The 23808-nt window shown below is 35.7% G+C and overlaps 1 protein-coding gene across 4 annotated transcripts in view; it reads left to right on the forward strand.

Annotated features, from left to right (window-relative positions):
- LOC140234291 (focal adhesion kinase 1-like) overlaps positions 1-23808 on the forward strand; it is a 189279-nt gene that overhangs the window by 61508 nt on the left and 103963 nt on the right. Inside the window, exons 9-12 of one of the 4 annotated variants that reach the window (XM_072314350.1) lie at positions 105-209; positions 1506-1553; positions 14319-14436; positions 18056-18112. In XM_072314350.1, coding sequence (XP_072170451.1) covers positions 105-209; positions 1506-1553; positions 14319-14436; positions 18056-18112 — 328 coding nt within the window. The remainder of the gene's footprint in view (positions 1-104; positions 210-1505; positions 1554-14318; positions 14437-18055; positions 18113-23808) is intronic. The other 3 variants (XM_072314352.1, XM_072314351.1, XM_072314353.1) reach the window with 3 other exon arrangements.

Raw genomic sequence — 23808 nt, forward strand, 5'->3', positions numbered from 1 at the left:
ACCGGTTTCACTGATAGCATCTCATCAGGTGTAGATAAATAGGGTATTTTGTTTGTAAACACTGTTTTGATATGTCTTCTGTATTATGTTGTCTGTTCATATAGCCCACAAAAATGGCAGACTTTGAGCAAGTCCAGTCAGTACAGTCTCTCAGTACAGACAATGAGAAGAAGGGTTTGCTGCAACTCAAGATTGCTGGTGCCAATGAGGTATGTGGAAGGATGAAAGTGATAACTGTAGCATGCTTCTTTCTTTCATTATTTATTGGATAGGCTAGAGGTTTGCTGCTAAGTGAAAAATTACATATAAGAAGGAAATTAAATATGGCAAATGATAGAAATTATCCTGAATTTATATTGAATAACGGCACTTTACAGACAAACTATCACACACACCAAAAGGGAAAAGGCACAAATAAATACAAACATGTTTTTTGAAGCAGAATTCATCATAAATCCCTCATAAGTCTTAATGCTAAACTATTTAAGAGAAGAATATCATGTGGCTTACTTTGAAGGTAGAAGTAAGGTTTTGTTGATATCTGAACTATTTTACCTTGTGAGGAACCATTGTCCTCAATTCTTGAACATAGTAAATCAATCTAATTATGTGAATGGCGTGTAAAACTGTGTTACATTAATTACTTCTGTCACTAATTAAAATCTGAAACAAGAATGATAAAACAATTCTGTATGGTGGCATTTGAAGATTTACTAATTTCCTTTCAAAAATAATATTGAATAAAGTCTTGCTGTCTGAAATTGTACTTGATACCATGGTATTTACATTTTACAAGCCATTCTTTTTCTTTGAAATCTCATATTCATTGTATCGTGCTGAGAGGGTTTGGGACAAGTATTTCTTTGTGATGTTTGTTTACTCATGGCACAATTGCAAACTTTGCCTGCTCGGATATCTTTACTTTTTTTTTAAATTGAAATGAATGACTACATTGACAAAAAAAAAAAAAAAAAAAAAAAATGCTGTGCACTCTTTATGCAAAATTTGTTCAATTATGTCACTGCATGACAAAGCCAAAGCAAATGGTTCTCATTGAATTTCAAATGTTATGCATGTTTCATTGTGAACAATTTTGTCATTTGATAGAGAATATGTTTCACATATTTCTGATGCCAGTTGTATGTTGCATGTCATTTCCTGATACCTTGCTGTTCTACTGCTGCCACTACTACTCTACAAGAATGACTTCTTTTCCTACTTCTATTATTACTACCTACTTCTGCTATGACTGCTTTTGTGTTCTGCTATTCCAGTACCTATCCTTCTACGACTACTTCTGCTTTTTCTTTTGTACTGTTAAAGTATGAATTACTGTGGACTTTAGCTCTTTTGTTTTCACGTGTTTGCACTGCAGTTGCAATCTTTGCTGTGTGAGAAAATAAATCTTAAAATCAAGGGTTACTGGATGTAATCTGCTAAACATGATTTTTAACCAAGCATAACTTTTTTTTTTTCCCATGAACATTCCCATTCTGTTGTATCAGTGTGACGATGCATTTCATGTGTATGGCCATACAGCTGTTGATATGGATGTAAGTTTACTTTGTTTTGCAGTATTATTTCAATTTCTGTCTGCATTCATATGAAGCCTCTCCTTACATGCTTGTGTATTTTATATATTTCTTTGTCTGTCATTACTCTGTGAGAAAAGTATGTAGTCAATCAATTATGGAATCATTTATTCATTTATTTATTTTTTTTTTCTTTTCAATGCTGCTGTGGCTGGGTGTTTCTTGTTTCTTCAATACAACCACTATTGCACTTTGGCTCTTGCTCTCATATCCCTTTTTCATACTTTATTCTCTATCCATCTATATTTTGAAAACTATGCTTTGATGCCAAAAAATATATTACTTCTATTTTTATATACACAGTCATTATTTTGTTATATTGTTTGTATTATTGTCCAGAGGGATATGAACTTCATGCTCTTACCTGAGGATCTTGCTCTGAAAGTGAAAGCATGTAGTTGAAATCCAAAGAGCAATGATGTTAACATTGCCTGAAATAAAAGCAGTCCATATTTGTTTATATACAAAATAAAATCAACTCAAATTTTACCTGGTCCATAGCCATTGCACAAGGCAATCTTGGATACTACCAATATGTAAATGCTTCCAGTCCAGCCCTGTTTCAGATGCATTGAAGTCATGCAATTCATGTCTTTTTATCTGTTGTTTTTTTTGTAACTTCTTCAAGCTTCAAACATTTAATGCTCTATAATGGATTTCCATATTTTGTTGTTTTTTGTTTTTTTTCGGGGGGGGGGGGGGGGCTGTTTGGTGAAAGTACATTTTGCTTTTGGTATTCCACAGTCTTGTTAAGAACTTATCTAAACTCTGAGTCTGTGGTGTTGGGTCTTGCAGTTCAAGGATTATGAGGTATAGTCAAGCAGCTTCCATAATAACATAAGTAAAGGTGATCAACACTCTTTTCTGTAATTACAGTAACTTAAAGAAACATGGTTTATACTTTTCTTTGTGTATTGAAATGTTAGGATTTGAGTGTGAAATTATGCTGCAGAGGAATCGGGATACTGCACACTGCAGAGGAATTGGGATACTGCATACTGCTTATCACTTCCCTGTTTGTTTGTTCGTGCCATTGTACTCTTTTCTGTTTTGATACATGAACTCAAGTGTGTACTGCTCCATCAGAAACATGTCATAACTCATTCAGGGAGTTTCCACATATGACATGATTGTCCAGAAGTTTTTGTGTTTTGTTTTGTTAAGAGTTTTTCCAACTTCAGTCATAGCATCTTGCTTTGCACCTGTTGTTACCAGCTTGAGACTCTGCCCCTGTTGCAAAGGTTTATGATATTGAGCAGCAACATGTGACCCTATCCTACTAATCTGGGACAATAAAAGATTGACACACATGGCATCACGCTTCAACAATGGGTAATTCTGATGAGCTAAAACTAAATAGCTTGATAACTACATGTGAATAGATTCAACATTGTAGTCAAGGCACCAGATTACTTTTTTTTTTCTTATGTTTGTTTTTGTGGCCCATTTAGGCCTACGAAATGATCAACTTGCATTTTTTGGTGGCCCGACAATGAAGTCTTGTATCCAGAAAAAGTAAAGAAGAACATATAAAATGAAATGATTTTATAAATGTTAAAATGAATGAACTGTGATAATTATTTGAAATTTGGCAGGTATGATAAAGTGCTTCAATTACCATGTGTTGTGACAAAGTTCACTAAGTCTAACATATTATTGTATTGAGGCATAAACATGATTTTTCCATGACATCATATACTCATGAAATTACATTTGATATAGGAGTTTACATACATCTGTTTTTAGATACCTGTAGATAAGATTTGGCCTTTATATTTGACTGTTAGAAAAAAAGGTGTGGCTGAATTAGGCTGTAAAATAGACTAAGTTAGCCGTGAAGACTAATGATAATCAGGTAACCTTGGCCGCTGCAGTTTACAGCTGAAATGGTTGCAGTTATCAAGTTATTCTTCCCTTTTCTGGGTGAGAAAAACACATAAAAACACCGTACACACCATAACTTATCATTTCTTGAATAATGGTGGCCCAACATCTATTTCTGGTGGCCTCAGGCCACCAGGTCACTGCTAAATGTTGAACTTTGCCGCAGTAATAATTAATCAACTTGATGATGATGGACACATTTTCCAGCTAAAGCCTTTGACTTTTGACTTGCAGGGCAAGAGTTGGGTAGGGACTGGATAAAGAGAAATGGAAAATGGTGATGATGCTGATTAAACATTTTCGTGACAATATGTATATATATATATATATATATATATATATATGTGCATTAAAAAATCATTCAAATATACTTGGGTGTGACATTTACTGTCCTGTTTGCAGCAGGTTTACCTCATGCAAACTGAATTTAAAAGCAGTAAGTATTAGAGAGAATGATTAAGCTATTGTGATCAATTATTGTGATAGATCCAGGTCCCATATACAAGTGTAGCTGATTGTAAAGAGGCCAAGTCTGCTGAGAATTTGTGTTGGATGCTTTGCAGTACTACAATATCTGTAGGAGAGGTATATTTTTAATGAAATAGTCCAGACAAGGCTGTTCATACCCTGTAACAACTAAACACTATACAACTTTCTAAATGGCAACCTCTCAAAGGGGAAAATAAGTCCACTCTAGCAAGGAATGATAGAAACCAATGTGCATGTATGACTACAATACTGATACTATGCTCAGTGAAGCAGTACGGACGAGAATGTTTTGTTCTGTATCGAAATAGGTTCCTGATTTTTCAAAAACCCTTCTATCTTTGTGTAGGTTACTTATAATGGTAAAATAGTGTTTTACACTAATTAATGGGTAAAATTTCTGAAGATTTTAATGTGATGTAACTGGGTAGAAAAAGGCAAGATTGATAGCACTGAAATGTATTCATATAGTCATAATAAAATGATTGTCTTGAGACCCGCTCAAAAAGAAGAAGAAGAAGAAGAAGAAGAGGAAGAAGAAGAAGAAGAAGAAGAAGAAGAAGAAGAAAAATATATGTATATATTTAGGACATGCCATGTTACTATATTCTATAAAATTTGACAATAATTTGTTAGCACTAGTGTAGATGTGTTGAAAAAAAGAAGAAGTAATTCTTAATGTTTATCTTCAGGGAAGAGTGCTTCATCAAAGGGGGAAGGGAGATTTGGATTGGTTTGTTTAGAAGAAGCATGATGCCATACAGCAATTGCGTCATTCACAACTTTTTCAGGCTATATACAAATTTAGGGAACTGACTGAATGAGTTTTTTCATCAATACTTACAAAAGGAGGGGGCTAATGCATTAGATCATGGTAAATGATTGCTACTGTGAACTCTGAACTACTGTGAAAGAATGTGCTGTCCAATGTATTAATTATTTCTGACAGAGAAAAGAGAATGCTGCCTTCTGTAGAGACAGAAAGGGCTTGTTTCTGATATTACTTATCTGCAACTAATACCCCTGGTTTCTTTGTGATTGTATGTATTTTTTTATTCACAGTCAACCTGTACCATTTGAATCACTGTAGGACCCCGTTTACAGTGCGGGCCGGGCTCGGCTGTGGCCGAGCCGCGGCCGAGCCCGACCTCAATTGCGCGGCTGAGCCTCGCAATTTTGTCCATTTACACTGCTGGGCTCGGCCGCGCTTTTAATTCAAACCTTTCAATATTTTGTCATAGTGGCGCTCTGCTTGTAAACAAATGCAATTTGGTATAGCCTGGTTTTCAGACCCTTTGCCAACTGGATTCCGTGGCGACGAATTCGCCGTTCGGGCAAAGGCCTTTGCCGAAGGAAAAATCCTTTGCAGGACAAAACCACCTTAAACTATATTAGTTTTCCACGTTGAGGGGGTTAATATCGTGAATAACAAAATAGTACGGGCAGAGGGTCTGGAAGCCAGACTAAAATGTTTACACCAAGAAGAGGCCGGGCTCGGCCGTGGCCAAGCCGCGGCCGAGACCACCTCCAGAGCGAGGCCAAATGTGAGGCCAATTTTGGCCTCGCATGTGGCCTTTTGCGCGTTTATACTGAAGCGGGGCTGGACTCGGCCGCGCTCGAACTGTAAACGGGGTCTTATAGAACCGGTATGAAACTAGATTCGACAATTTGCAAAAAAGAGCTTGACATTTAACACAATGGGCCATCTAGTGCAATGCATGAACACAATAATATACATTGTTTACATTTTCCTGCTGTTTTATTTGTAAGAAACATTCATTGTAGATCATCTATTTGAATGGACAATGTCACAATTAAGTTGCATGCAGTACAACAGCAATATCCATTGCTAAGAAGGAGCCCTACACTATTTTAAGTGGGTAAATTAAACCAGTTGTGATCTTTAACAGAGCTTTAACTTTGAGAGAGATTTTCTTCCCATTTAAAAGTGTGTGGCATAATTTGCATTATTGAAACTCATTTTTGACGTATAGGACATGTAATTTGATCATACACTTCAACATTTTGAAGCTTATAGTCATTTAAAAGTACACTTCTAAATGTAACTCATATTTATTTTTTTTTTTTTGCGACTTTGGACTATTTTCACAGAACATGTCACAAATAGCCATCAAATGCTGTTTTACTACTGACGCTTGCCAATACATCTGTTATATGAGATGCCAAAGTATTGAACAAACTAGACAAGGTCATTGAATCAAATTTGAGCCAGTCATGGCTAGTGGTATGACTGATGACAAGTGATGTGTAGCTCTGTCATACTCGTGCAGTTTTCATTTTGTTTTATGCTTTCTTGTGGTGTTACGCCCAATCCTATTAGAACATTGCATATGATTTAGATCACCAGCTGATATTCACCTACAGAAGTCACCAATTTCATATACACACTGTAATAACACTTTTGTTCATGGTTTCTTCTTCATAAGTTTGTTTGTGAATCTAGATTATGATTAGTGTATAAGGCTTGTGAGTGTGAACATTGTTGATTACCAGGTGTGCTTACTTGGGGAGTCCCCTTATAGTGGGTCGGATACAACAGAAACCGTTGGGTCCCAAGTAAACTTTAGCTGTTAACCTGTGGGATTTCAAACTTTCTGTATTGTGAGATAAATTTCAGGGCCCTGAAAACAAAGAAAAACAGAGAAAAATTGTGTGGATATAACTAGGAAAATTTCTGGTCCCAAACCAAACAGCCGGCAAAATATCAAACACCATGTCAAAACCAGTATACAGTTAAACTCGCCTAAGTCGACGTCGCATATGTCGAATAATCGCGCAAGTCGAAGATTTTAAAAAGTCCCGATTTTTCCCCATTGACTTACGTGTATTAATTCACTCACAAGTCGAATTTTTTAAGTCGAATACTCGCCTAAGTCGATGAAATTCCAAGAACACTTTCACGGAAAAACCATTGAATTCACTGTGCCTAAGTCGAATAAGATTTTATTGTGTAATAAATCACTGTCAAAATCACGAGACGTCAGTTTTTGTTTACAGTATTACCAAAAGAAACTTTTGCGTCAATAAACATTAACGTTTCATTACCGCAAGCGGTTTCACCTGAATCGTTATTAATGCAAACTAACGATCGGGAAAATTAACGTTTGTAGTAACGATGAGTAACGATCCCAAGCGCAAATTAACGATGTTTCGTTGACATTAACGATAGGTAACGCAAGAACTCACGCGAGATTTTGGTTTCCGTTACCCAGACCTGGTGAAAGGACGACGTAGCCCCTGCCGAGTGTAGCGCGCGATCTATGCCTTACAAGTTGTATATACTTAGCGGAGTCTTTTCGCGAATCGAATCACGATTTCGCGAATGGTTAATACGCGACCGGGGTCACCAAAAACGCACGCCGGGCCACCAAAAAAAAAAAAAAAAAAAAAAAAAAAGCCGGATGTTTGCCTTCAGTTTTGGAAATGAACAGCGGTAACAATCGGCTCCATAAGATGCTGAATAAATGTCAGATGTTTGCTCTTCATTTTTGAAATGAATAACTGTAATATTCAATGTGGATAAAGTGTCTTGCTGAAGGGCAAATATCTAGCACACCGCTCCAGCTCTCGGCTCCAGAGTAGACAACATACAGTACATGTACATTATACATGTGTATGCGTGGTGTAACTGTAAGTCGATTTTTTTTCGACTTACGCACAAGTCGAAACTCGCCTAAGTCGATGTGTTTTGCTCAGTCCCGAGAAGATCGACTTATGCGAGTTTAACTGTACTGCGTTTAGATAACCACTCTCTGTACCAGGTAATCTCATTATAACAGGATATTCCTGTATAAGCTGCGGTATTCAATTGAACTCGGCATTCAATTTATTGCTAACTCTCTTGGAGGAGTCAGCACCTTTGAGTGTTTTCTACAATAGATGTATGACACTATACAAGTGCTTTGGATCATCATCATCATACCTGTGGTTCTTGTACCATACAGTAACTCAAGTGATTTGAGTACTCACATGGAAGTGTATAATGTTTACAATGTAGATTTCTGTGAATCCTTTATTCAGATGACTAATTAAGCCCAGGGACAATGTGCAGTATACACATACATATATTTGTCCCACTGGACTCTCAAAACTAAAATGCTGCATCTTTTTATGAATAGATATGTCCCTCCCAAATATATTTTGCCTTTGCAGTGGGGAAAGCAAACTGCAGTCATAGCTCTAACACAATTTTAGGGACATCTGATTTTGTATACTGTAATTCACAGTATCCTTTTTTTTTTCTTACCATGGTGATTGCATTTACATTATTTATTTAAGTGATAGACAATATCGAAGGCTAGTCTTGTTTCTTGACTCCTTGCATTGGTAGCTGTCACTGATCTTTATAGGAGGTATCTGGATATCTTATTGGCCAATTGCTTTGAAGCCAATGCACAGCCATATTACCACACACATTGCCCACTCGTTTGTGTACGAAGCTCATGACATTATGCGATCTTGGTGACAGTCTCTGCTGGAAAATTCGTGCAAGTCTTCATAAAGTGTGCCTAGTAGATGGCAGCACGGTGGCTTCACTTGTTTGTACAGTGTGAATGGACCTGTGAGATACTCATCCAGACTACAGTACTTTGGTTTGATTCCAGAGGGCGCTGTTCTCTTTCACTATCAGTGCTAGGTGCTATACCAGTCCTTGCAATCATGTTTGCGACCTTTCTTTCAGAAGTGATTTTCCTCTTTCTGCTTTTAGTTTGTACTCAGATCTCTACGTATAAACAACTTCTACTTGCAGCCATTTCTGAACAATTCTATCATTGGTGCAAACATTTAATCAAATGTTATGAAAGTCTCAGTGTTAGGTTGATAAACAATTCTGTGCTGGTGTAGAGGCCTGTGGTACTAAGATGGGAATGCTTATGTTCAGGAAGAGTTTGTATGTTTTGTATGCAAGACGAGCACGCAAACACACACTCCTGCAATCACAATTGCAGTGCAATAGATTCAGTATACAGTTTTTGATGATTGGGGTTATTTGTGTCATTTTGAGATTACAGAGTTTTTTTCCCCCAATTTGTAACTTTCTTTGGGAGGCTCAGATCAAATTTATTGAATGGGACAAAGTTATTAAAGGGAAGATAAACCCCAAGAGCAATGTGGATAGAGTGAAAGCAGCAACATTAGTAGAACACATCAGTGAAAGTTTGAAGAAAATCGGACAATCGATGCAAAAGTTATGAATTTTTAAAGTTTTGGTGTTGGAACCGCTGGACGAGGAGACTACTAGAGGTTATGACTTATGAGTGGACAACAATGCCAAGAAAATATAAAGAAAATTCTACAAAAATCCATTTTTCATGAAAATTACAAATTCCATCAACTTTATATTGACATATGTTAGGGGTAGCAATTATTCCCCCTGCTTTCTGAAAGAGGTTGGTCCATTGCTCTTTCATAATTCTAGATAAGTGAATTTTTGTTGAATTTTCTTTATATTTTCTTTGTATTGTTGTCCACTCATACGTCATATCCTCTAGTAGTCTCCTCATCCAGCGGTTTCAACACCAAAATTTTAAAAATTCATAACTTTTGCATCGATTGTCCGATTTTCCTCAAACTTTCACTGATGTGTTCTACTAATGTTGCTGCTTTCACTCAATCCACATTGCTTTTTGGGTTTACCTTCCCTTTAATATTTGATAAAAGGCATAATTTACCATTTGCAGATGACACAAAAGCCAAGCATTAGTGCTTTAAAATAGTTCTAAAATGTGAGTTAGTAATAGAAACAACCACTGTAAAAATTTGAATTGATAAAATCAATGTTAAGTATTATTAAATATACAAAATGTGAACAGTAGTTATCATAGAAATGTTTCCAGACTAAACCGTCTATAGTTATGGTTTCTTGAGAAAAATGCAGATATCTCCTTATGTTTTTTAGGCTTTATGGTGGAAATCTTATATGATAGAATGTTTTGTAGTACAACAGACCTAAACATATGCATTAAATGTCATATCCTGAAAAATTTGTAAATCACTGTTCCCAAAGGTAAACAGGACCTTTAATGTAATGGCTGATGTAGACAATTCTATGCAAGAACTCCACTGAGCAGCTGCGGTTCTGTGTACGGATACCTTTTTTTTTTTTTTTTTTCATTTTGTATTTAATTTTGATTTCACTCGATAATGATAGTCAAGTTCATCCCCAAGTTTAAACCATGATGCTAATAATTTGAACCTCCTGTCTCCTGCTGTGAATCAATTGTTAAAATATATTTAATCAATAAACGGTATAGCTTTCAGTGTGAATGGGTACTCAAGTTGAACATAGGAAAAGCCCCCTGTGGTGCCATGGGTTATTCCTGCTAGTATGTTGAAATCATGGAATGTTAAAGTACTTTCAGTATTGAAAAAAAAAAGAAGACTTGTTTTTGTTGTTGCATATTTATTATTCATTATAAACTGCACTGGTTGCATACATGATTTTACATTTTATAACACTACAGATGCCTATACCCTAGCAACATTTCATTCGCATATAATGGCTAAGTGACTTTTTTTTTCTTGAATCAGTTTAGATGTTAGGACCACAATGAGCTTTTGAGATTGACGCAAAAGCAGTTGCATGTCATGTATAAATCACATCATATATTGTGACCTACTCCTTAAGTGTTTGGAGTATGCATCCCTTTCAGGTATTATAAATTTCCGCATGTGGGGTAAATACCATGGTAGATACTAAATATGGTGTCCCTGCGAACTCACTTCTTATGGCATTGTCTTACAGTGCACAGGGTGTTTATGTTTTTTGTATCTCTACCTATGCATCATTTTTTTTTTCCCAGGGTGTCATTACCTGATTGCAGCAAAATCAAAAGCTGATGATGCTGTGTATATTAAGCTATTTTCATTTTTAACAACAGAATTCGGAAACAAAGTTTTTTCTGTCAAGTCCAAGTGGTATAAACACCCTTAATAAACTCAACAAAAGTAAAATAACAAAAAGACCACACTCAAAATGAGAAAAAAAAAATCCAGCAATGAAAAAATATCCAGCAAAAGTAGTATAATAATACTTCAAAACTAAACATCATAATTTTTCTCTTCCTTGCCTTCATTATGCCTTGAAGCATTTCAGAATGAATATTATTTGACATATAAGAATGCTATTCAAACAATGCATAATCCATGAGATTCATCCAGAACAAACTAGAGACAAAAATGGATGAATTTGTTGCATGGATGCAATATTATGGACCTTTGATTATTTAAGTCCATAGTTGATGTTGTGATGTATATATCGTATTATTGTGTGTATTGCTTAGAGTTGATATTTGCACCGTGCATAGTAAAATGCATCCTGATAAAGCATCAGAAACAAGAATGTAAGCCTACCTGTAATATTCTGCATCACATAGAATGATTGTGAATATGTGATACAGCTACTAGAGTGAGTCAATGGTAGCCTTTGGGAGGAGAGTGTTTATGCCCTTAATAGGTGGTTATTGCTGATGATATTAAATCTATGAAAATCCAGGCATGTTTGGCTTGTCATAGTGAAGAAATCTGTTAGTCATGGGTAAAAAGAACAAGGAATTGGATTGTACACTTTGTCCCTATGGTTCAAACTGTGTACTGGTATGTGTGTGTGTTTATGTGTATGCAGATCACAACTAAGTCTTGCATCCTCAGTTTAATCTTTGGGCTAAAATGTTGCTATATGGGGAAAATACCAGTATGTGACATCATCATGATTGCTTTAGGAAAATTTGTGTTAATACAGACATGAAATGTACACAGCAAAGTATACGACCAAGGTATACATTTGCTGTTTTGCTCTGATTTTGGTCATAGCTGTTGTGATCTCAATAGATCACACACCACACCCATGCATGGATAGATAAACAAATTTACAAACAAACAAAACAAAACGAAGGAACGATGGAAAAAGAAAGAAAAACATTGCAAAAGAAGAAAACCTCAATAAATTCAGATTTGTTTGGACATCTGCATGTATGTTCAGATAACTTAAGCTTAAATTTGAGAGTATGTTTCATAAAAATACCCCCAAGCATTGGTAAGAGACATTGATTGCAGAACCACCAGTTTACTCTGGGATGTGGTTAACATACATCATTTACCATTAGTGAATCTACTGTGGTGTAGGAATAAGTGGATTGTGAGAACAACTGTCATTTCAACTTTTTTTTTCTTGTGGGAAAGTATTATTATTATTATTCTTATCTTTTTTTTTTTTTTGACAGCAGAAGATTGCTTCTGTTGTTGAGGGTTAATGAGATACATGACAGGTACTGGAGTACTAAACATCTGGGAGTGGAATAGCCATAGTTAGATCTTGAAACAGTTAGCTACTTGTTAGCTTGCATGTAGTTGTGATGTCTAAGTATGTTTACTGCACTTCATATATCTAGTGTTGGTGTCACTGCTCACACATTAACCTTTTTATAGCACCTAAATTTGCTTGTTTGCTTTTTTTTTTGTGATGTCAACTTATACTGACTGAAGAAAGCAGTGATATTTTTGTTGCATGAATTTAAACCATTTGATTGTGTATTGATGGAGGTTAACTTGCAGAGTATAGTTACATGTGGATTATGTGAACAAGACAAAGTAACATATTTTCTTTTCTTCACTCCCACACCCGTACTCGCACACACACACTCACACACAAGCATACATGCAAGGGTGGCTGTGTGCATCTAAGTGATTTTAAAAGAGGCTGACTGGGATGGTTCAGAGCGTCTAGGGCTAAGAGGGAAGAAAGGGCAAAACTAATAATAATCTATCCTGCTTATGCTTTTTTGCAACAGTTATATCAATCAATATATAATATGATACAACTATCATGACAGGGTGCTTGTAAATCCTCGTGCTTTATATCAGTGTAACATCCTTTGTTGCTTGCTTATATTGTAAATTATCTCGGGGCTACTTTTGTTTTCACTTGCACAAGTTTCTCCTCATCTCTAACGTTTTGAGTAATATATTACAATTACATTTGTCTGTAGCTTATAATTCTGGCTCTGCACATACCATCTGTCACATTTATGTTACACCTATATAGGGAATGTATTTTCATCCCTAAGAAAAAGTTGTATTATCGCTGGTGATGACACAACTGCAATGTAAAGAATCATCCCCCCAAAAGTAGCAGATGAACAATGTTATTGTTACCATTTACTTATTTGAAGAAAGCTATGTGAGTCATATAACAATAACTTACCATTTTCCTGAAGTTCACGAAGAAGAAATAGAAATGAGACTAAATAATGTTTTTCGACTCTTTTTCAGTCCTAGTAAAAAAAAAAAATGCTTCTTCTGTCTTGACTGATGTGTAAAATGCTGTGTCCTAGTTTCATCTGGAAAAGAATCACATGGAGTCTACAGTTTATGGAAGAATGTTTAAAAGACATTAATGACAATTCCTAGATGATTAGATGACTCAGTGTTATGCAAATGACTATTCCTAATAATTTGATAACTTTGCATGATTCTTCACAGATTTATTTTCTCTATTCCATATTTTCTGCTTTGGGTACATCCTCAGCAATGGTAGCTTTCATTTGCAAAATATAGGAGATCTGTGGTGATTCGCCTAAGTAACCAAGTACACTAAAATCAAGGTCAAAATATCACAATTCCATTTTATTGCAGTCATTCCTATAATAAATAGAAAATTCTTGAAAAACAGAGAAAACAAAGATTCATCAATTCACTTTTTGTTGGTTCTATTAGCATAGGCTGCAATGTGATGCCATTGTGGACACAACTGAATAGGATGTTATGCGGGTAGCTGATGATCAAATTATGTCTCAAATAGAAGGCAAGCAAAGTAATGTGTGCATGAAACTTCTTAAATTTCACAAATACTTTACTAGTTTAAGTGCTGTAATGTACATGTACGAGCATTTAAGGTGAATTCGGATTGAAGATTAGTAGACATTGTGCTGTTTGCTTGCCTAGTGACAATGACTTTGATACAGTGCACCTCCATTATAACTAACACAGTTTTAACAAAATTCTTATTACAACCAAGTAAGAATTCAGGTACCAAAATGATAATTTATATATTGTTATGTACTTTACTGCATAAAGTTCAACTATAAGGGAATTTCAATATAACGAAAGAAAACTGCTGGTTCTTAGGAATTTGTTACAATAGGAGTTACCTGTATTCATGTGAAATGGAGACTGTTACTCAAATCATAATGAAGAGTGTTTGTTCACTTTACTTGGCAAGAGAGGTAAATTGAAAAATTTTATTTGTATCCTACTTGTTTGTATATTTTTATGTGTATTTCCTCCACCTGGCTTTTGCTGTGTGAAGATGAATGTATCATTCTCATTTCAATGTAGGCGGTTTACATCACCACACCCTCACCAGCCATAGCAGAGGACATGGCAGCCCTGATAGATGGCTACTGCCGATTGGTACTTAATACAGAACAGTCACTCATCATTCGAGCCCAACAAGGTATGCATCACCTGCTTCATGCAGTTAATGACCATGTCAGATTGCATGACAAATGATAATATAAAATCAAACATCTCAGCCTACGTGTATCATCATGGCTTCAGTAAAAAGTTAACATTTTTGGTGACTAAACATTTTTATGCAAAGTGAAGTAAGAGACTTCTGTAATGTTTAAAACAAGTAAGTGCTACCTTCAGGATAAAGTCATGTGAAATTCATACACATGTCTTGTACCTGTTGCAACTTTGTGTTTGTGTTTGTTTGTGTGTGCGTGTGAAAACCTGTGTCTAAGTAAGTAAAGCCATTTTGCATTCATTAGTTGTTACTAAAAAGGACAGTGTAGGACATGCTTTCCAGTTGCCAACGAAAATCTTTTTTTTTCTGTAATTGTGCATAAAATGCGAATACATTATGAAAATCTCTTGTTACACCCAACACTGGCTGAATTTCAGTATTAAAAGTAGGATGTTACTATGAGACGATTTGCTGAGCTGGTATTGCATTAATCCTTGCATAATCCAAGCTGTCAAATGATTTATCTAATTTTACCTGTATTTTCAGTGATCTGTTCTTTCTCTTACACAGCATGTGTTCGGTGTGATATTTCTGTTGGTAAAAATCTAATCTTTGTACATGTAAGAACAGGTTAATTTTCTTGTGCAGTATGGCCTTTAGTCTTTAGAAAATAAACTGTCAAGCTGTGTACCAAACATTGTTTCTATCTAACATTCAGAAAGTAAATCATAAGTCAATCATACTCAATGATGTAGATAGAAATCTACATGTGGTGGTATCACTCAGTTACACAGTGGAGAGGTATGTTAATTTACTGCCCAAGTTTATGTTTTCCATAAATCTAGAGTTACTGTCATTTTTGCTCAGGGAATCAACTCTTGTCACTTATTTCCATTATATTTCCTGTATAAGATTTCAATAATGATTTACCAAGTTGGCTTATTACTAGTGAGGCATCTTGTCATGTCCAAAAAGAAAATGAAACGAAAAAAGCAGAAAAAGAAAAAAACCCTTTACCTTCCAGGTAAGTTTCACGTGGTGATTTGCTGAAGTGATGGTGACCACATCACATTGCCACAAACCTACAGGTTTCTGATGTGAACCCACACCTGAATGTTGCAAATTAAAGTTGCAGCAGTTCATTACAATGTTGCAGTGAAGGTAACCCTATGAAAACTGTGAAGTAATTTGATTCAACTCCTTCAGTTCCACTCAGAAAGACTAAAGGTAAACTTGCCAATAAAATCAGTTTAAAGCATTCCACTTTATAGTGTTGAAATATGAAGTACTCCAGCAAAGTTATCAGGCAAGTGGAGACATCACTACTGGAATACCAAGGTAGTTAGTAGAGATCAATCATTTGTCTGCGCAGCTCCAAGACAAGAAAGGCTTCCCAATCTCTCCTGGACAAACGTGCCCATGATGTAAACAGTTCTGTGGCTGTTTTAGAAAGCTACATTTTATCCAAAGCATTTTGAATACTATTTGTACTGCAAAATGGGAACAAAACTTGCTTCTCACTAAATGTATTTTGCACTAGTTGCGGTGGAATATAAATTTTACGGATGTTTATTGTTGTCATCTCTCAATCATGGTTTTGAGCTGTGCATGCAGGCAGATAACATGTTTTGTGCTGTATTGCAGCATCACACATATGGAAGCCAAGTAGCTCCTGTCATATGCAGTTGAATCCCATTGTATGTAATAACTGCAGTATGAACATAATTTACACATGTTTTTCAGATTGTATGTGGCAAATGTAAGCATCCTGGAGATATTTTGCCAATTATTGTCATGCTGTGACATCTCCTGCTACAGTGATTCATACATGAATACATGAATATTCTGAGTGCAGGTGCAACTCTTCCATGTTTATTTGTGTTACATGGTCTGCATCATAAATCTGAGAATGGAACTACTCATGGTGATCATGCCTGAGTCATGGACCGATGTTGATGCATTGTTATCTCAAATAAGGCGAGACCATCAATTGATTGCCAACATTGTGTGTGTAAATCAATGACAGAGGCTGTACAAACTAGTATCAACTGCGTACATTCTGTATTTTGACATGAAATTTCATTGCACTGGCTGTAACATTAATTTATCTCCATAGCTACAACCCTTCAATGACAGGTTTCTTCAGCATGAACCACTTCTGTTCATTACCCCCTCCCCCCCCCCCCAAAAAAAAAAAATGAGTCAGTCTGTCACTCCCTATAAGTTCTTCCATTTCAAGCTATTTAAAAAAATGGATCTCTCAGATTTTTTTATCATGTTCATCTTTCTTTTTCTTTTTTTTTTTTTTTTTGCTTTGCAAAAATCCATCAAGGAACATTAGGCCCAGATGTTTTGTGGCTCAGATTGTGGTCCAGATTAGATTTGACATTATACATCATTTGATGATTTTGATATTCGCTTTAAACCTAACATTTGCTGTTGTATTTTCATAATGTTTCTGATAGTTTTTCTATGAACATAGAAACTTGATTTAGAAATCACAGTCTAATTCTTAAAAAAAAACCCCCAACAACACTGGAAGTAATCATTAACTGCAACATGTAGATTCAAAATGAATAGATTACATCAATTGTATAATGACCACTCTTAATTGATGTTGTGGCTGTAAACACTGTTGTAATGCTGTAGGATGTGGGAACGTGAAGATCTTTGTTACATATATATATATATATATATATATATATATATATATATATATATATATATATATACAAATTATAAACAAATAAGAGAACAAATACATAGAAAATGATGTGAGACTGAAGAGATAGCTGCCTCACAATTTGCTGTGCAATAAGACTGAGGGCACTCTTAAAACACCTTATTTTATGTCCAACCATCTAGCCAAAAGTGGTTAACATAAAGAAACAGAAATGTGCTACTTCAGGATTACCTCCTGTTGTCTTTAATATACATTAACACACCCTCTATTCATATAATACTTACTTTGAGTGCTTTCTCATTGAATGAGGGATTTCATGTTACATCAGTTATATCTTGCCAAAAACCCACTGAAAACATGCCTCTCTAGCAGAGGATACCAAAAGGAATCAGTCATTTGACAATTATACACACAAAATGATAAAGACCGCATGCCCTGACTGCAGCTTCAAGAGAAACATGGAGTCAGATCAAAGAGCTTCTATATGCAGATGTTTTGCTGACTTACAGAATACTCCAGCAATAGTGCAAAAGGAGCTTATAAAGGTAATGATGAGGTTTGAGTCAGTGCTATATTTCGGATTTTATGGGTAAATAGTTTTTAAACATCTTCTGTCTGACTATGAACCAGCTTTAAGAGGCTGGCCGTAAACAACCTTTCATGGGTACACATGAAGCTTTGGAGGTAATTGCCTTGTCTTTCCAGCGTAAAGGCAGAAGATCACTGACTTCTTGAACTTTAACATACAGTATCATAGTACAAAGATGCATTTTTATATTTAATGATATGACTGCAAGATGATATGACATAATGCAGTGATATGACAAACCGATGCAACACAGAGCTTTTACGTATTTTCATTCATTTCTGTATACCTTCACTCGCCACTTTTTCCTTCCATGCATCCACTATCCTGTGAAGGATATTCAGAGGTCCATGTTCCAAGAGAAAAAGCAGGCTGTGTATCTCACAGTGCCAGTGAGTATGGGACTGTCTTGAAGCCAACATGGTCCCAGTGTTTTGTGTTATATATTTGTGCTTGTGTGCCTTCAGTTTTTGTTTAACTTAAAAAAAAAGGTTGATGATTGTGATGGTGAAGGCCCCTTGAGTGTTTACAGAAATATAGAAATCACTGTATGAAAATCAAGTTAGATTTATCATACTTTCGCAGCAGCACACTGAATTTTGAAGTTCTCCATATACATCTATTTATCTATCTACCTATATATCTATTATATAATTTTTTCCAGCACTTCAAGGACCCTGTGAGCTGAAAATCATATATCAATATCCAGAGGTAAATTCTCTGGTTAAAACATGTTTTTTTCTTGTTTTTTTTTTCTTTTCATACATATACATACATCTGATAAAGGTCTGAGATAGACAGGACTCCAACTGTTGATAGGACTGTACATTCAATTCTTTAATTCTGAGTCAAGTCTAGTGCCTTCATACCATGACAGTAAAGGATTGGTGCATTCTACTTTCAAAGTGTTGAACTGGGCCAGCCATTGCTCTTGTTAACCTTCAAATGCTTCATTTGAGTTTGAGTGTTATTTTCAGCTTCTTATTGTTATCCGGGTTCTTTTTCAAACTAGTGCTTGTGGCCGTGGTGATTTGGACTCATATCTCTTTCTGTCTGATGGTGCTGATTTTTCTGAACATTTATTTCATTTTCCTTTTATGCTTTGTGAGAGTGTCAAATGTGTTTTTACTGAAAGTGTCTATAGTGTCTGTTTTGTTCTTTTTTTTTTAGGTTTGATGTTATCATTGTCAGTTGATAAATGAGCAGTTAGCATTGATTACTTTTGCATTATTTGTGCATTTTCACTTCTTGCTATTATGTGTCGCAATCATTTGGCATTTTTATACTGCATTTCACATTTGGTGTGTCACCTTAAGATGTCTAGATTTATTTGTTCCATAAAAGAAAATTGCATCTGTAGTGGGTGGTACTTTTTCTTTTAAGTCTTTTAATTCTTACCTTATGAAAGACCTGTTGAAAGAAAATATTATGAAACCCAATATAAGCTTTTAACAGGTTTTTGAAAACTTTGATAATGAGCAAGCCATGGAATGATCCACAAAATTTGTACACATCAAGGCAGCACAACTCCAACTTCAGCAAGACATTCAGCATATTATGTCAATAAACAGAAGAAACCTTGACATTAAGTCATTTAATAAAATAGTCATAGCATAAATTCTTATATGAAATCAAAATAAAGAAGTTTTCTGTCCTTTGATATTTTAAGCATGAATCACTTCAAAATGTATTCATTTTGTGAAAATCAGAGGCAGATTTGTACAACTTGTAAAATAAGATCAGCATGATCATCCATACTGGCTCTCGTACAAAGCTGTATACTGGTGAGTAAGTTAATGCAATGTAACTCTTACACTTCATTGATAGCTGCAGGCGAGTTGTTTCTACATTCTTAGAGCAGTGAATCTCAGAAAGTCTTAATTAAGTCAAAGTTCCTAAAGAAAAAAAAAAATCAAAATTAAAAATAGTAATCTGAATCTTCTGTTTGTCGATTGGCACTTTCTAAAAAGATGTCATCTGTCAGGAAGCAAAATGGCCTTATCCCACAAGATTTTGCACTTACCCAATGGCAATATGCCAACCAGTATACACCATGAGAACAGCAGTGTCAGTGGCAATAGTAACAGCGATGGTCCCGTTCATACTAGGTCAGTACGTTATTCAAGTCTCTGACTCTGAGACCTACAGATCTACTGCTACTCTATAAACCATGGAGTAGAAATCTGGATTTCTATAGAGCAGTTACATTCTGATTTCTATTTAAAAAAAAAGAAGATTTTAATTCTAGTTACACAAACAGTAATGTTACCGATTAGACCTTCATAACAGAGCAATGCAATTTCACTGCTGCTACACTGATTTTCATCATCATGAATGCAGTCGCACTGTCCCTTGCATTGACATCTAGTAAGGACTGCACAGAGGTGGGGATTTTACTGGAATGAGAATTGCACGCAACAGTATCACGCCAAATGTATACATGTGAAGAAAAGAAGTAAAGAAAAGTACATACATTTAGGCTTCTTATTATTTTCCCTTTAAATTGTTTATGTGCTTAAATTATGTTGGTACGGCATCAGGTTTTAGGAGTTCCTGAGGTTTGTAGCCAAGGCAAATTACATGGATGTCTTCTGTGAATGCAATAGGTTTTAGGACAGCCTGACCAGACACTAGTGTGAGAACAGCTGCTCCTTCATGACAGCCCTGTGTATAATTAGCATTGAAGTGGTCATCACAAACTAGGCCTACATGATATACACATGCCTTTGTAGCAAGGCTTTGAAACCATACAGTATGTCCCCCCCAAAATAATCAGATTTTCGCATTGATAACACCCAATATGATTAAATGTCTAAATGCTACTTCATGGTCTTAGAATATAACATCTTAGCTCTATTTTACAGAAAACACCATTCAGTTTGGTTAAGCGGTAACAGAGAAATGTAGATTGCTGTAAAGCATGTCATGAGTCTGACTCTTCCAAGTTTAGCACTTCGATGATCTTGTGTGTGAATACAATAGACTGAACTTGGAGGGAAGAGATTCCCGACATGCTCTACAAAATTCCTCATTTCTCTTGACCACTGAAGCAAATCGAATGGGGTTTTCTGTAAGATGTGGGCAATGAGTTATAGTTTCGTAACCTGAAATTGTATTTGGATTGATTCACTATTTTTAAAGTTATCATTGCAGAGGGTCCCGTTGTAATTTTTTTTTTTTTTTGACATACGGTATTGCTCATCTTTTCCCTTCTTTCTGTGGATTGGGAATAGCAAAAAAAAAAAAAAAAAAAAACCAGCAAACAAAACAAACCAACAAAAACAACAAAATGATTTTCCTAGACATTTTTTATGATGATTGCCACAGAATATGTAGCTTAGCATATAGACATTTTTGTAGTGAATTAGCCACACAAGCATGCATGATAATAGGTAGTACACTAGAGAGTACCTATTGTATGCTACTCGTACAAATGCACACATATATAAGCAAATATTCAGTTCTGCTGCGATGTCATCATGGCATATAGGCTCATTAGCATAAATTTCACAAAAAGGCTAATTTCTAAAATGAAATTATAGACAATATTGATGTTAGATTCTGTTTTTAAATTTTTGCTCAGCTTGGCCAATTATAATTAGAACAACATACTTGAGAGAAAAATAGCCAATACAGTTTCCATAAGAGCAGTTTTGTATTTTTACGCCTGGGCTGCAAAAGGTCACTGGAGGCATTATTTTTTAAAATCACTATTGCACAGAGTGTATTTTTGTCGAGCCCACTGGAGGTGTGGGGAGACTAAAGGATCGCCTGCGGCGTCTGTCCGTCCATCTGTCGTCCGTCCGTAACGCTACAAAAACTTGAATAACTCTCTACTGAGGACTTAAATTTCAATCAAACTTGGAGGGAAGAGCGGTTATGCAAAGTTACACATTTACCAAACATGAAGTACACCTCAAAGTCAAAGGTCACAGGCAGGGGTCAATGAACTTTAGGGCCCAATGTTAAGTTTTTACAGTGTGCTATGATTATGGCTCATAACTTTTGATGTATATGTCTGTTTGTGACCAAACTTGGTTGGTAGATGTCCCTTGGAGAGTTGAAGGTCGCCATAAGGTCAAAGGTCACTGGCAGGGGTCAACGACTTTTTAGGGCCCAATGTTAAGTTTTTATGGTGCCTTTCGATTATGGCTCATATCTTTTGATCCCTATGTCCGTTTCTGACCAAACTTGGATGGTACATGTCCCTTGGGGAGTTGAAGTTCATCGCGAGGTCAAAGGTCACAGGCAGGGGTCAACAAACATTTAGGGCCCAATGTTAAGTTTTTATGGCACATTTCGATTGTGGCTCCTAACTTTTGATCCCTACAAAAATGTCTGTTTGTGACCAAACTTGGCTGGTAAATGTCCCTTGGGGAGTTGAAGGTCACCACAAGGCCGAAGGTCGTAGGTGGGGCAATGAACTGAATACGGGAGTTAGAAAATATTAATTTCTTCTATGTGAATGGGCGAGACACATTTTGGCACTTTAATTTGCCTTGTTCTTGCTCTTTTGTAAAGAGGGTTTGTAATTATTAAATATATCGAGTCATTTAACATGCAGTACTGTAGAGAGACCATTGTTACGCCATATGGCAAATGGGTGAATATGACACCATTTGCGTACAATTTTCCATTTTTTGATAAACAAATAGAACTATTTCTATTTTTTATTTGCATGAAGGAATCAGTTTACCTGCCTGGTTTCAAGATGTTTAACAATCTTTTCATGATATGCAATTGTACATGTACCTGAATCTTGGAGGAAGTTATCATATCAGTTCATAATTCATAAAAGTGTGATACTATCCCAAAATGAACTAAAATACAGCACTGTGACACCAACTCCGTTCAGACTATAGTTTCAAGGTACCCGACTGAGACTTCAAAACATTCAAATACACCTAATTTTGCAGAATTTTGCCAATCCACTTACACATGTTCTTCTATAAATTTACTGCTTTTTGTGCACTACAACCGCATCATTAATTCGTGGGTACTGTCTTGTTTAAGAGAATATGCATTTTATAATCTGAATTGTCCACAGTGTGTTCAGAGGATTCACCCACTATCACATGCACTGAATTAGTAATCTTTTCAAGTTCATAGAGTTACAGTGTATATCTCCAATAAGCAGTGACATCATATAGAAAATTTAGTAGAAGTTTGTTTGACACAGCAAAACTTTATTATACCTCAAAGACTATTTATGGGTAGAAGTGAATGAAATAGATGACACAAGTGTATTTTGTCTCGTGGCTTTTAGGCCACAGATTTAAAATTTATTTATAGTAAGTGATTCAGTAAGAACTGAAAGGACATACATATTATACAGTCATGCATCCTACGTTTTTGTTTGGACCAAAACCAGCTTCAAATGTATAATATTGTAGAAGAAACCAAAACAACAAACCATTACATGTCATTTTGGAGTATTCAGTGTATGTCATGCTCATGTACATGTGCAGTGGTCTTGTTGTGGTGTGCTTTAATTATTTGTTTGTCTATTGCTACACAGCAGCCCTAGAAAGGTAAAGATGTGTTTATCCTGTGTATAAACTGTTCACAGTCACAAGATGTGATAAAGTCAACTTCAAGTTTAGGTGGTAATTAATACCCATGTGTGTCATATACCATGTACAATGTATGTGCTTGAACTGATGGTGTGTCAGCAAGGTTTGTAACCACATGGTGAATACCAGTTCAGACTTTCCTCAAGTACTGTGCATGACATCAGTTTCAATTTTATTGTTCATAATTATACAGTTTTATTTGATTTTGATTGATAGCACCAATTATGTGAATTACGAGAGCCTCTTATATGAATTATGGATCAAATAGAGGCATTGCATCAAGTGTGAGTTACCTGATACATCTTGTGCAGTTCTATTTCAGTTTATCACCTTTGTCGTACATACTTTTCTTTGCCCCCCATTTTTATTCTATTTTAGTTTGATTTTTTTGTTTTGTTCAGCCAAGCTGTTGAAACCTATCCATACCTGAGTGCAGACTGGTATCTAGCATGTTCCCTTTTCCCTTTTTTTGTGCATTTCAGGAAAGATTTTGACTATCTGCAGTACCATCATGT

The sequence above is a fragment of the Diadema setosum genome, chromosome 10 (assembly GCF_964275005.1).
Source record: "Diadema setosum chromosome 10, eeDiaSeto1, whole genome shotgun sequence".
Taxonomy (NCBI): Eukaryota; Metazoa; Echinodermata; class Echinoidea; order Diadematoida; family Diadematidae; genus Diadema; species Diadema setosum.